At 45.8% G+C, this 14,506-nt stretch overlaps 1 protein-coding gene across 11 annotated transcripts in view; it reads left to right on the top strand.

Annotated features, from left to right (window-relative positions):
* The window catches only part of Tenm2 (teneurin transmembrane protein 2), a 1,251,952-nt gene that overhangs the window by 1,094,367 nt on the left and 143,079 nt on the right, over positions 1-14,506 (top strand). For all 11 annotated transcript variants that reach the window (XM_026780485.1, XM_026780490.1, XM_026780489.1 and 8 more), the window contains one exon: positions 11,542-11,736. In XM_026780485.1, the coding sequence (XP_026636286.1) occupies positions 11,542-11,736 (195 nt within the window). The remainder of the gene's footprint in view (positions 1-11,541; positions 11,737-14,506) is intronic.

Raw genomic sequence — 14,506 nt, 5'->3', positions numbered from 1 at the left:
GAGTTCGAGACCAGCCTGGTCTACAAAAGCTAGTTCCAGGACAGGCTCCAAAGCCACAGAGAAACCCTGTCTCGAAAAACCAAAAAAAAAAAAAAAAGAAAAGAAATTGAAAAGTATACAGTATAGTGGTATTTATAAAAATAGTCAGTTAGTAAAAAGAGAAAGAGAAAAGTCTCAAAGAAACTCCAACAAGGGAACTGTGGTGAAGAATCACGTCCACCGTGTCGTAGAGAAAGGAATCTGCTCAGATGCTGTCTACTTCCCAATGGTTTGTACCTTTCCCCCTCAGTTGATCCTCCAGCCCAGCTATCATCCCACTTCTCGTCTGAGGCACGGGTCACCCCCCAGCCTTCCTGTCATGGCTCTTCCTCTTGCAGGGCTCCCTCAGCGTTGCAAACCTGTTTGCTGGGGGCTGGAGGCTCTGGGTTATTATTCCTTTTCTTCTTTTTTACTTTCATTTCAAGGCCTTGCATTGGCTTGACTTTTCCTAGACTTGCGTGCAGACAAAGTCCCCCTGCTTTTCAGTCTAGAAGTCCAATGCGCTATCCATTGCGCAACAGAGCCAGGTGTCCCCCTGCTTTTCAGAAGTGAGCTGAGACTCAAACTCTCAGCTTAAACTCAAGCGCCTCTGAGGACTTATTCAGGCTGAACTGGAGTCTCCAAACACAGTAGAGCCGTAACAACCGGGAGCCACAGCTGTTAGGTGACTCGAATTTAGTAACTATTGGAAATGACAACTCCTGCTGCCAAACAGCTGTCAACAGAGCCCCCAGAAATACCACAAACTTGGGAACATAAAGTTTGGTGGTTTTTTTGTTTTTTCCTCTAGGGGTGAGGCTCAGCTCCTATCTAGTTCTGTGGAGCCTTGAGGAGGAGGGAGTGAGGACCTTGCTATTTCTCTCCAAACAGGCAAATGTACCCCCACCACCCAGGCCCTCTTGGCCACACTCTAGCCCTTGCATCAAGCTGCCACCATGATCATTATCACTGACATTTATTGAGTTCTTATTGTGTGCAGACCAACTCTGAGAAGCTGCATAATTGTCACACCACCAGTGGTGCTCTGTAGGTGACAGTCACCTCAGAGATGAAGAAGGTTGAATAACTTGCTACCATTACCCAGATTGGAAGTAGAACTGCTGAGATTCAAACCAACAGCTGGGCCTAAACCTCTCACGGTAGACCAGCCATGAGACGGGCTTCAGAGAGATAAGGGGTAACAAAACAGGGGTTTGCACAGTGTGCCTTATTAGTCTGTAGTAGGGTTCTGCTCTTAAATCTGGGGGTGAAAGGACAATAAAAACATGGTTAAGGTTTATTAGCAGAGCCACAGTTTGACACCAAGGCCATTTGAGGCCAACCCTGGTACTCCGGCTGTGTTCGCTGAGCAGCCCAGGCAGGTTTCTTACCATCGTTTCACCCTTTGCCAGCTCTTCCATTCCAGGCCTCCACGCTGTCCTCAGGTCCCTTTCCCTGTGTAGTGGCCACCAGCCTCTCCACGTGACTCTTCTCCTCCTCAGCATTTCTGGAGCACTCTCAAGCCTCTTCCCAGCTGTAGTTGCTCCCCTTGAATACCCTCAGTGCTCCCAGTGACCTGCTCAGCTCTGTGTAGTTACCAGGGAGATTACCACGGATGCCAGTTCCCAGATCCCTCCCCAGTGCCAGGCAGTTGGATCATGGGATTAGATGTGGCTTAGGATGCGCCTCTCACCGAGGCTCCTAGGGCCCTCCCTGCAAGTGCTTAGGGTCCACATTGTGGAGGCCCAAAAATGTAAGCCTGTTTCCACCCTGTCTAAAGGGCAGAGAGTTTGAGCTACACATCTTGACCTAGGGTGTCGCTACTTGGTTCTTTGACCATTAACATGGCCCATACAGGTGGTCTGCTCTACCCTGACCAATGGTCAGGAAATTTAAGCATACTTCTGCTCCTTCTTTTGAAATAGGAGGTTTGACGTGGGGAGTGGCTGCCTTTGGGACACTTGGTCTAGGGTGGGTTCACCGCCTAAACAACAGAATGCTAATGACTTGATGCCTCGCATACTGAAGCAAGGAACTGTTCTAGCTGTCCTTTGTATCATGGCAGAGCAGTCTTTTGTCTTCTTCCCCTGTTGTATTGGGGTACAAAATGAATGGAAAATTAAATGTGGTGGATTTTTAGTATTCATTGGAACTATCTTTTGTTTTCTGTTTTATTTTTTTACTTGTCTTCATGCTCATTGCTAACTCTTCTAATCCCCATGCTGCTGCCCCAGTAAGTGGTATTTTGGTCAAAGCTGGTCTCCGATACCACATTCTGATACGGGAGAACAAGTAGAATGGTATTCAACCATGACCCACACTGCTCTTGCTCCATACAGCCCACTAAGGCCCACATGTCACAGATTCAAGGATTTAGCCCATCAAAGTACAGATTGCTCATTCCTCTTTGCTCATAGCTTAGCTGGAAAAAAAAAATCCCAGAATCCCAAGACTTTACTATTCAACTACTGGTCTTTTGTGGAACTCGAGGTCACAGATCACTACCTCCTGACAGCACTCCCACAAATGACCCTGCTGTCACTCAGAGGCAGGAAAGGCAAGGATTGGGGCCAGGGCTCTCTCATGCTCTTCCATGCTGTTCTGCTGGAAAGACAGCTCGCTTTCTCTTGCTGATCAAAAGCAGTAGCTGCTGTCTTTGTCCTTGTCCCCAGCGTGGTACCCAAGCCATAGTATATACCTACTAAAATGTCTGATGACTTCAAGTTAAGGGACAAGGCTAACAACGTTAAAACGTTGCCGGAAATGTGACTGATATGAGTGCTGGAGAACATGGTGTTAATTTGTCAGAGTAATCATGCCTGTGACAACCAGTCAGCCTAGGTACGGCGTGAGTGGAAGGACCATGCACAGGCTATGGGTGGATAATACAAAATAAAGAAGTGCTTACAGACAGGAGATACCATTTAGTTCACAGCCCACGTGCATCCTCAGAACGATGGAGTGATGGGGGAAAAAAGAAGCAACAGCGTTGGAATTCACTGGATTGACCTCTGTGCTCCTCCAGTTAACTGTGCTCATTGTAGATAGTTATTCAGCTGTGCTGAGCCTCAGTTTGTCTTCTGTGTAATGGGGATGGTTGCCTTGCTGTGAAGTGTCAACATAAACACATGTGAAGCTTGCAAAAGCACAGTAGCACATAGGACACACTCCAGAAATGCTGAGTTAACCTACACGGCAAGCTTCTGGTGTCAAGGAAAAAGTAAGAACATGTAACAAGGGCAGATTTGAGGTGATGTGATGTGACCCTAACAGCCACAGGAGAGTGTATTGTTAAGTAGACACCCCAATTCCAGGCAGTGGCAGCTCTCTGAGCCCTAACAATGAGTACTGCCAGCAGCCCCTGCAGGGTGACTGGCTCTTTGTATTTACCTGCTTTCATCTCTGCTCACCAAGGAGAAAGGACAAGCCCTCAGCTCCTTCCAGATAGTGGGTGCAGGGGAGGGGTTCTCCCATCGTAACAGAAACACACCCTTTACAGCATCCTTGACAAAGAATCACTCTGCCTCTTGCACAGTGGCCTCACTCCCTCATGAACTGTGTTCGGATCCCGTAGCCCCCTACCCGGGTTGCTTCTGTCTCCCTCTACCGCCCCTTGAATGCAGATGAGACTGGATTGTGGCTGCTGACCCCCAGAATGTTCCACAGCCCATTGAAGTTTGACAACCCAATCCTTCCTCTTCTCCCTCCCATTCCTGGGCCCAAGAAGCAACTGTGCATGGTGGATTTCTTGGCACCTAGGCCCAGGAGGAGGAGCTGGAAGCAGGTGCACCTAGAACATGTTCCGCAGCCATACTGAACAAGCCATGGTCAGCAGACTAGCACAAGGATAACTGCTACCACAGAGCAAAGATGAACTTCATCCCAGGCAGCACGCAGAACACTTCGCGAGAAGATGTAGCTACATCTCTTCACAGCACACGCTGTCTCAGAAAAGAGAGAGAGAGATGTTTGGGGGCTAAGGGGTATTTTTTTTTTTTTGTCTATTATTTGCTTCAGTGAGACAGGGCCTCACTCTATAGCCCAAGATGGCCGAGAACTTGCTATGCAGTCAGGTTTCAAACTTATGGCAATTCTCCTGTCTCAGCCTCCCAAGCGCTGGGATATCAGGCATTCGTCACTCTGCCCCGTCGAGCTGGTATTTCATAAATACCCTCTGCTGCTTGGTTAGTGATTCCCACATTTGGTGGCTCAGTGAGTCATCTCAACACGGCAGATACTGGAGTCTGGGACCTCCAGAGCCTGTTCAGTTCCCAAAGTCTTCAGCTGGAGGCCAGCCCTTCAGGAAGCCGAAGACTTTGTTCACGTTTGTGTATGAGTCTGGAATCATGCTACTGTGGAACGCAGCTGAGACTGTCCAGCAAGACCCAGAACCTGGGATCCCCCGACACTCACCCTCATTTCTTTGCTTTTGAAACAAACCACAACCAACCTCTTTTTTTCTCTTCCTAAACCACTTGGCTAAGTAGCTGCAGAGTCCTAGAAACCAGAATGTCTAACACTGGGGAGGTGAGTGAGGCCCGTGGACTAGGGGAAACCCTGTGGTTTCAAAAAGGCTTAACACGGGAAAACCTCCAGGCTCTAGAAGGATGTAGGCTGGGATGGGGGACAGATATTCTACCCTGTAACTAGTCGGAGCAATTTTCTCCTAATGAAAATAATAATAATAAAATAATATCTATTGATTTCTTTCGCCGAGCCAGGCCCCACAAGCATTATTTATCTCGTTTTCTTTCGATTTCCACGAGAACCCTATAGAGTGCCTCAGGGTTCTCACCTCCCTTTAAATAAGGGAGTTTAAAAGAAATAAGAAGTTTAAAGTGTCTGGTCATACAGTCGGGAGAGGGGATGGGAGGACAACAAGAAACTTAGTCTGATTCACGAGCCAGCTCTGCGCAGACTCCTTCCTAGGGGCTATAGAACACAGGTGTCTCTATACACAGCATGCCAATGTGCCTTCGCGACACTCCCATGCTTGTGGCGGGCGGGGCACAGGGAAGTTGCCAATTTATCTCCATGCTTCAACCCCAACAGAAGCGTAAACAGCTTCACCGTGGCCTTGCACGGCAGAGGTACAGATGCCAAAGAATTTAAGTATCCGTGATGTAAGCGGGGCTGTTGTCACAGATACACACCCTTAGATTTTTTTTTTAAAGCGGTTTAAGTACTTATCGATTGAGAAATTTTAACTCTCGAAATGGAGGCGTCTCCATATCTCTACAGGTATTTTAAATGAATTGAATTAATCATAGGCTTAAAAGTCTCTTGCGATCTTCGTTAACTTCCCTGGGTTTAATTAAAACATCTGTGCACTTTTAATTTATCGATTCATCCAACTCATATGTCATGTTTTTAACACACCCCGGCATGCTCGGCATCATTTTTAACCCGATTTCCACTTAACTAAAGCAATTAAATTCACCCCGGATTAATTAAAGCATCCATACTTTCGTGCTTAAGTCAGCGTGTGCTGCTTTCCCCATGGCTCCTGAATGCCGGAGAGTTGACACACCTGATGAGGGTTTTGTCCTTCTGGTAATTCTTCCCCGAGTCGCTTTCTTGCTTAAATGTGCCATTTGACAGATGGGCGGGAATGAGGAAGTTGGTGCTTCAGGAGCTGCCCCACCCTCCTCCATACACCCCCAGAGCCAGGGGCTTTGCCCCTCCCTGGCAGAAGGCACCCTCTGCAGTTCCTCTCCTGCTGCCCCTCCCCATAGAATGCCTGAAGAGTCTGGGCCTTTTTTCCTCCTTCATTTCACTTCCCAACTTCCCCATTCTTTCTCTTATGCAAAGCCCGTTATTGCTCTGCCCATTTTTAACAGACAAGGGAAACAGAGGTGCTAAGCACGTACACTGGGCAGGGGGGCCATGTATGTGGACCCAGGATCTTTCTGAATGTTGCCTGGGATGTCCTCCCCCCCCCCTTCTGTCCTCCCCAGAGTCCAGCACCCCTAAGCCCTGGCAACATTTCCAGGCTGTGAACAGCTTTTTAATTCTTCTTCCCATCTGAGAAGCCTCAAATTACGTCTTAATAGTATTTATATTTATATGTAATTGTTAAAGATTCCAAATAGCTTCTATATTGGCAAGCTGTATTATTTCTGATGCGGACTTTACCTGCTTTTCCATTTGTCTGTCTCTTTGTATTGATTTATAAAGTTCCTTGTACAGGTTAAATAGTAAATTTTGTTCTCTAAAACACGTTAAGATCTGTCTTTCCAATATTGCTTATGACCTGGTTTAGTTTTAGGCCAGTATCCACTGTCAAATAGATGTAAATTTCGTGCCATCAAACTTACTCACTTTTCCTTTTCTGGAATATATATCTTTCAGATATCCTGAAGAAAATAAGATTACTCTCCGATGTTTTCTAATACTTCAACTCTTTACACTGTGTAGAGTTTATTGTTTGATATAGGGTACAATCAGGGCCAGCTTGGTTGTGCAGTAAATGAAATGCCACTTACGGGGATGTTGAAGTGAAACCCGTCTTTCCTAACACCATTTTTTTTTTCTCCTTGAAAGAAAGTGGAATACTGTTTTTGTTTTGAGAGCCTCGACTCCGCTTGGCCTCCATGACCCAAATGTTAGATTGTTGATTGCAACATGAATTCTAATTGGTCTTAATTTAAAAAAAAAAAAACAGATATTAGAGAGTGAAAGCTGAGAGAAGAGAGAAGCAGAGCGGCCAGATGCTCAGACCAAAGGGGCCATCCTGTCCTCAGACTGTGTCCTCTGACCGACTGCTTCAGTTGATACCTGACTGCATCTCCAGACTGCACTGCTCTTGTCTCCTCCCACCTCATATTCCTCTCTCTGCCCAGGCACACCCCTTCCTCTCCTCACCTCCTTAGTGTGGAGATTGAAGAAGGGTGACTCCCAAGAACTGGGATTAAAGGTGTAAACCAACACCGCCTGGCTCTGTTTCTCTTTGAGGCTGGATCAATCTAGTGTAGACCAGGCTGGCCTGGAACTCACAGAGATCGGTCTGCCTCTGTCTCCCAAGTCCTGGTATAAAGGCTGTGTGTCACCGCGGCCTGGCCTCTAGTGGCTTAGCTCTGCACTCTGATCTCCAGGCAAGCTTTGTTTGTTAAAACACAAACAAAATACCACTACGGTTAATTGCTCTGAAGGACAAAGGCAGCTGCTTCCTGCCACCAAGTCTGTCTGTGTAGAGTACTGAGCTACCAGTCCATAGCTGCTGACTTGCTGGGAGTGAAGGCTTGCAGCACACACTGCAATTTTGACAATTTACCTGGGGTGCTAGGGTCTAGCGTATTCTCAAGTCCCTTCTCTAAAGAAGTAGCCGCGAGTGGGGGGCAGCGCTAGGCATGGCTCACACCTGTAATCCCAACTCTGGGGAAGCTGACTCAGAAGGCCACAAGTCTGTGGCAAGCTCTAGGCTAACCTGGGCCCTGGGAGAGAGACCCTCTCTCCACAATAAATCAATTAATAAAAAAATTTCAAAACTGGCTTTCAAATCACTTTCAAAGTGTATTGTTTGAGAGTGCCTCTCCACAACAGGCCCAGCTCCCTGATGATTTGCCGCCTGTTGCCATTTTGCGTCTCGCATCCATTGCATCCACATGCGCATCCATCGTATTTAAGCCTCCCCTACAGCCCTTCCACTCCCTCCGAGTATTCACTCCACTGAAAGTGACAGGTCGACAGGATTTGTTTTTCTTCAAACAGCGATGAGTGGATTGGTCCTGCAACTGCCTCCCAAGTAAATAACCCTGATAATTCATCTCCCCCCATGCAGAGACGCTGGGAAGGGGAAAACTCCAGCTTGATCATTAAAATGAGCTTTACACCATCCAGGTGAATCTAAAGTGTGTCATTTTTTATTTTATTTTTTTTTTTTTGTCATCAGCCTGTTAACTTGTCAGTCGTTAGTGGCAGCGGTAATTTATTTTTCTTCTGCGGGAGTCTTAAGACTTTCATTTACCGGGTTGAGTAAAACAGGAATCGTCAATTTGTACACACATTTTAATTAATTTTAAATAGAAGCTTGAATGCACAACGTTCTATTCCTGGAAGGCTGTGGGATAAAGGAGAGAAAGAGAGAAGCGGGAAGATAAAACATCTCATCTGGCATACGGTTCCTGACCAGTCAAGACTAGCTTCCACCCACACCCGGAGAGAAGCTGGCGACTTCTCTCTGTTGAGGCTATTTGGCACTCTTTTGGTTATGGGGGCAGTGTGTTTGCATACATGTGCATGTGTGCATGTATATACACAATGCACATGTGAGAGAACTGTGGCTGTTGGGTTTTTTTTTTTTTTTTTTTTTTTTAATCTTATCAACCCCTCCAGTCAGGCAGGCTGGGGATCCAGTTTGAAAGATCACAGGAACATTCATGACTTGTCTCGCGGGTGTCAGCTCCCACGTTGATTCCTTGGTCATGTTATGTCATTTCCCCCTCCCATCCACTCGGAGAGACAGGTTTCTGAAGAGGATCTTGAATACCCAAGTTTAGTCACCGTTTTCAAACCCCACAGCTGACACATGAAGACTAGCTGCTGAGCCTGGGACTTTCTGTCGCCAGAATCTCTGCCCTTTTCGCTTCTACTTTGTGTTGCTTCTTGGTGGGACATGGAGTCCAAAGAATTTTTCTGCTCTGTCTTAAAAATAATGATCATTACATGATCACACCCCCCGAAAACATTAAACCCAAGAAGTTGTTTTCACAAGAGGTTCCCAGTTCCCACTCAGCTTCTCCATGTAGACAAGTCTGCGCCACACATATTTGTTCTGGGGCCCTGGGATGGGCAGTACCTGAGATTCTTTTACAGAAAGGGTTCCTGGCTTTGCATGTTGCAAACCCAGCGACCCCTAGCAGGCTTCGTTCTTTGTTTCAGTGTCAGTGAATCCCTTGAGTTCCACTCTTCCAATCAGCCCCTTTGGGGCTTTTAAGCCTTTGGGGGTTTTTAATGGTGTGTCAGCCAAACCCCCCAAGTGCCCTGCTTTCCAGCAAACATCAGCGTCTTGCATCTCAGACCACAGTCCCAGCAAGCTTGCATCAAACAAATTGAGAAAGGGCTACATTTAGGAACGCCGTGACCTGACTCGTTTTTACTTGTTCCCTGAGTAGTTTAAGTAGGTCACATTTTGAACTTGATTTCCCACCCATCTGATATTATATAAAAACCAATTCCTATTTTCTAGACAATTCTAACTTTTCCCCACCACTTGGAGTTTGTGTAAAAGAAAAGGAGAAAATAATCCTTCCCTTTATCAACTAATATAGACAGTAATCATTTGCTTCCTCCCCTGCCTTGTGGGAATAAAAACAAAATATGCAGTGGGCCACAGCGGTGAGGATTTGAGGTCTTGTCTTCCCTCCAGGTAGCCCATCCAATATACAGTATGCAGGTCAGAGATAGTCTTGGAAGGCTACCCATTGACTAGATGCATTTCTCACTGTTGCTTATTTCAGGCCTGAGGGTGGAACTGGGGTGAGAAACCATGTATATTCTAGTCTTCCTTCTGGAGATCTTTCCATGTGACCCAGATCAGAAATGACAAAGTAGGCTTTCTCTTGAATGCCAGCTCACCCTCCTTGCAAGTATTAGCCTGGGCATTATGACGGTTTTCAGGTTCTTTCTAGGCTCAGGAGAAGATGCTATGATCCATTAGTGATGTCTGCAGAATCCCAAAAGAGGGGATCATAATCTGCCTGAACACATTTGCATCACTTTGAGCTTAGCATGCATCCTATGATGAACTGACGTGGACCAAAATTAGTTTGTCTCCAAATATCTCTCAAGACTTCAAGAAAGTACATCATTTCTCTTGTTAGTTCACACTTGCATGGTCCCTATTTGAAGTTCCAAGCTCTTTCCTCTACCTTCCAAGACAATCAGTATCTCTAGTAACTACAGAATCCCCTTCTTAACATCCTAAGTGTTGAGAAGCATGCACCCTCCACTGAGAAAGGTTTATCTGAATTCAGTGGGTGTCTTTGATGTCATTTGAACTCCATTCCTCTCTAGATATTTCATAAGGATAAGAATTGTGGAAATGATATCCTCAACAGTTTCTACAAATGCCCTCTTATAAAGTATTTGGGAAAATAATATCTCATCAATCATATGCCAACTGTTGAGATATATTATTTCAAATCAGTTTGAAATTGAGAGGGAAATTCATTGTGTTTGCAATATGAGGGCTGTTTGAGGCATTATTCTTTCTTGGTCGTTCATAAATACTTCTTAGTGTTTTCCCAAAAACCTTTCAAGAATGCAGAAGTGTTTACCCAAGCCAGTCAGCATTATAGAACTCAGAACTGACAGGAAGTCATCTTTGGTAAGCACTGTGCCTGTCCTCTAGAAGGTTACCATGTCCCTGGGAAGTCAGACACTCACAGAGAAAAGTTAGTGACTGTACCATGACCACAGAAGGGACAAGTAAAGCAGGGTGGACAGTCGATTAAGTCGTGATCTGACTGACTACGCAATCTGCTCATGGAATACTGAAGTCCCATGATTTCGTATGTATGCACCATGCATCCTTGAAGAGGTCTCAGAACCTGGTCTCCAAATCACAGACACCACCAGTAGCCACCGAAACACCTGCATGGGTCACAGTTGAAGGTCTCTTCCTGAAGGCTTGTGCCATAACCGGGACAGTCAGAGACATGTTCTGTTTCCAATCAGGTTGGAAATACAGGTTCATTGCAAATCACTGATGACAGGAGCCTCAAGGAGCCACTAGAACCCCCTTGGAAATAAAGGCTGAAAGTGAGAAGTGGCACAATTAAGGCCAACTTAAAGCAGAGGTAGTGACATTCCAGACAACCCCACAGACTTTTCAACCTCCGTCCCATAAGCAAAGGCAAGGAGTGGGGAATGCTCCAGGTGGCACACTGTAAGCCTGTCTTTCTCCTTCTCCTGGTTTTTGTTTTGTTTGTTTTTTTTTTTCAATAAGCCAAGCTTGTTTTATCTTCGTAATTTAATGCATGTGTTCTCCTTTGAAATAGATACACTTATTTCTTCCTGGTGTAGGTAATAAACTAAGGCAGAGAGAGATTCATTGACTCAAACGTGGCCTGAACAGGAGTCAACTTTTCTGACGATAAAATAATGAGTAAAATACACTCAGACTCCCAGCCAGTGCCGACGGGCTCTGCAACAGTTTCCGTAAGAGCATAGCTGTAGAGTGTGTTAACCTGGGTTCCAACTGGGCCCCTGCTTGTGAGCCCTGTGAAAAGATCCCCAGTCTGAGCCTCCAGCGCATGGTGGAATCGTAGCTGCCCCTCAAAGGGTGGTTCTGATCATTCAGTCAGGAAAGGCCTACAGCATCTTCTGCTGTGCCTGGCCAGGCATGAGCAGGAGCCACTGACCGTGATGGCCCGGTTGTCATTTTGTACTTGAAGGTGATCAGGTACCTCTGTGGCTAAGTCCTCAGCCTACAAGGTTGGAGGCAAAGCTGCGGGGCCAGACAGACACAGCCCTTCAGATGTCGATCCCCTGTGACCTGGTGTCCTCTCTTTGGTTTTACAGCTGCCTGCCCTGTCCTGTGCAGTGGGAATGGACAGTATTCCAAAGGAACATGCCAGTGCTACAGTGGCTGGAAAGGTGCCGAGTGTGACGTACCCATGAACCAGTGCATTGACCCTTCCTGCGGGGGCCATGGCTCTTGCATTGACGGCAACTGTGTGTGTGCTGCTGGCTACAAGGGCGAGCACTGTGAGGAAGGTAAGCAGGGAGAGTCGGCAGCTGGAGAGCCATGCAGGGCTTGACCTGAGCTAGAGAGCCCCGAACTGGGCTCCCCATGTTGCAAAAAAAAAAAACTTCACGCAGCATTTTGCACCCAAAACTTCAAACCCCTGGGTTTTGGTAAACTTCTTTAGTTGTAGTCTAGGAAAGGCCTATGGAGATGGTTCTGGAAGGAATGTTTTGTTTCACTCTACAGACATTAGTTACTTTACTCTTCCTCCTGTGTTTTCTCTCTCAATTGTCCTCTGCCTCTGTCTATCTGCCTGTATACTCTCCTCCTTGCCTTCCTTTCTTCTCCATATCTTTTGGAAAGCATAAATTTATGTGTGTATGTGTGTGCGTGCGTGCGTGCGTGTGTGTGTGTGTGCTCTCACATACATGCACACAACATACACGTGGTGGCCAGAGTACAGCTTGCAGAAGTTGGTTCTCTTTTTTTTAGATTTGTTTATTTGTTATGTATACACTGTTCTGCCTGCAGGCCAGAAGAAGGCACCGGATCTCATTACAGACGGTTGTGAGCTACCATGTGGTTGCTGGGAATTGAACTCAGGACCTCTAGGAAGAGCAGCCAGTGCTCTTAACCTCGGAGCCATCTCTCCAGCCCCAGGAGTTGGTTCTCTTTATTTACCGTGCGGGCTCTGGGGCTTGAACTTACGTCCTCAGCTTTGGTAGTAAGCGGCTTGACCTGCTATGCCATCTTGCCAGGCCCCCTCTCCAGATCAAATCCCCACTTTTCTTCTGTTTCATTTAAAGTCTTCTAATTGAGAATTTCTAGAACTATCTAGAGAAAGGAAGCAAGGATTCCTAAGCTCGGCTCCCCCACACACACACACCCTCAAAGCAGACTTCTTGTTGTTACTATGGTTTGGTTACTTTCTTTTTGGTATTCTCAGGCCCATGCACATCTCTGTAACTATTTCAATAAAACCCTTGTCCTTGGAGAGCAGACAGGCTTGAGAGACTGTGGGTCATTTTTGAGACCGCACCTGTAGCAAGTCAGAGAAGCAAAGCTTTGCAGCTAGGTAGGACCTATGGCCTGATGCAACCCTAACCATCGTTGCAGCCCTCCTCCTCCTCAGTCTTGCCAGTGCTATCCTGAGATACACCCTGTAGGCTGCCCTTATAAATCCCCATTCCATTGTGTCTACAACTTTGGTCTCAAAAGAGTCAGCTTCTAGGACATTTTTCTTCTACAAATTTTCAATAGATCAGTCATAACACTCTCAGTGTCACCCAGAAATCTGGCCCCCAGATCTCCCTGCTTCATTCACTATGCTTTTGTCCCTCTTTTAGGAAAGAAAACCTTCCTGTGTGTTTTTTTTTAATCATAAAACCAAATTGGGAGTTGGGATGGAGGAAATACTGATTTAATAACTCTGCAGGAAAGGTTAAAGTTCCTGAAGATGAATGAATTACAGGAGGCAAAGGTGCCATTTGCTGAAAACATGGAAGAAGTCAATGCTACAGCAGGAAAGGTTAAAACAACCTTCTGCATGGTATGGCTGGGCAGTAGCAAAGTATGGGGACAAGGAGGGGACGAGGCATTGTCAGTCTTTGGGTTTTTTTTCTGTCCAGCAAAGACAGTGTATGAGCAGAATGTCAAGTGGTTCCTGGACTTCCTTACTCTCCCAGGAAGTCTTAGGTAAACGTTCAGAGCGAATCAACCAAACAGTGAAACAAGTAAGCCACACAGAAGGCTGTAGAAAGATGAGTTCTCCCCTATTGATCTCTGCTGCCCAAAAACAATGAACAGAAGGGATGCACAGACTGATTGCAAAAGAGGAAATGGAACCAGGATGCCTGAGTCAGCACTTTTTCTTCCATTTAGCCTTTTCCTTTCTGATATTCATCATAGTCATGACGTTCGAATGCCTTACCTGAAATGGCAATGGAATCAATAGCTACCGCACATGCTTTTGCTGCAGCAACATTGTTACACTATTAACAAATCTGTGCAAGAAAATGAAAGGGTATCTTTTGAGATACAACCCAGTGACATCTGGGGAAGCGGGAAGGAGACGAGAGGGACCTTACTAGTTTGTTTAAGTCAGCCATGTTTTCATGTCAGCTTTATGGCTGAGTCATTTTTCAATGACGTTTAACTTCATAAACGTAATTCATGGTTCTTTGGGGGTTCGTGGTACATACTGTTTGTAAAAACTCCTTTGGCCTCCTTTTCCATCCTTGGAGATGGGAAGGCATTCACAAACCCTTTCTGTCAAATCTACCCAAATGAGCTCTAATGACTTCAGCCTTCAGGAGCTGGTGTTTCAAGGGACAGGATACTTAAGTGAGCAAGACCAATGTCCTCCTTCTAAGTACAGCTGTTTCTGTTTCTATTTATAAAGCTTCGTAAAACCACAGAGTCTCTCCTGCCTGTTAAAGACTCTAAAATCATGGCCAAAAAGACCATCAGATGGAATTGGAACCAAATTAAAAATTCATTTTAAAACCATTCCTCTTAAAATTTGAATTTGGTTATTCTATCAGCCACTGTAATTATAGCGCACCAAGGGCATATTTACTAATACCACTGACCAGAGAAAACATTGGCTCGTATTTCTAGATACTATAAATGGCCCTTTTGATGGCATTCTAGTACTGGGGTAATAAATCTTAGTGGCTTTTTCTCCTTTCTTCACACCATAATTCAGGACAGAGAAGGGAGCTAATATATCTGGCAGAAAAAAAAATCTCTCTCTCTCTCTCTCTCTCTCTCTCTCTCTCTCTCTCTCTCTCTCTCTCT

The sequence above is a fragment of the Microtus ochrogaster genome, chromosome 7 (assembly GCF_000317375.1).
Source record: "Microtus ochrogaster isolate Prairie Vole_2 chromosome 7, MicOch1.0, whole genome shotgun sequence".
NCBI classification, from domain to species: domain Eukaryota; kingdom Metazoa; phylum Chordata; class Mammalia; order Rodentia; family Cricetidae; genus Microtus; species Microtus ochrogaster.
This window is presented reverse-complemented; position numbering and strand designations above follow the sequence as displayed.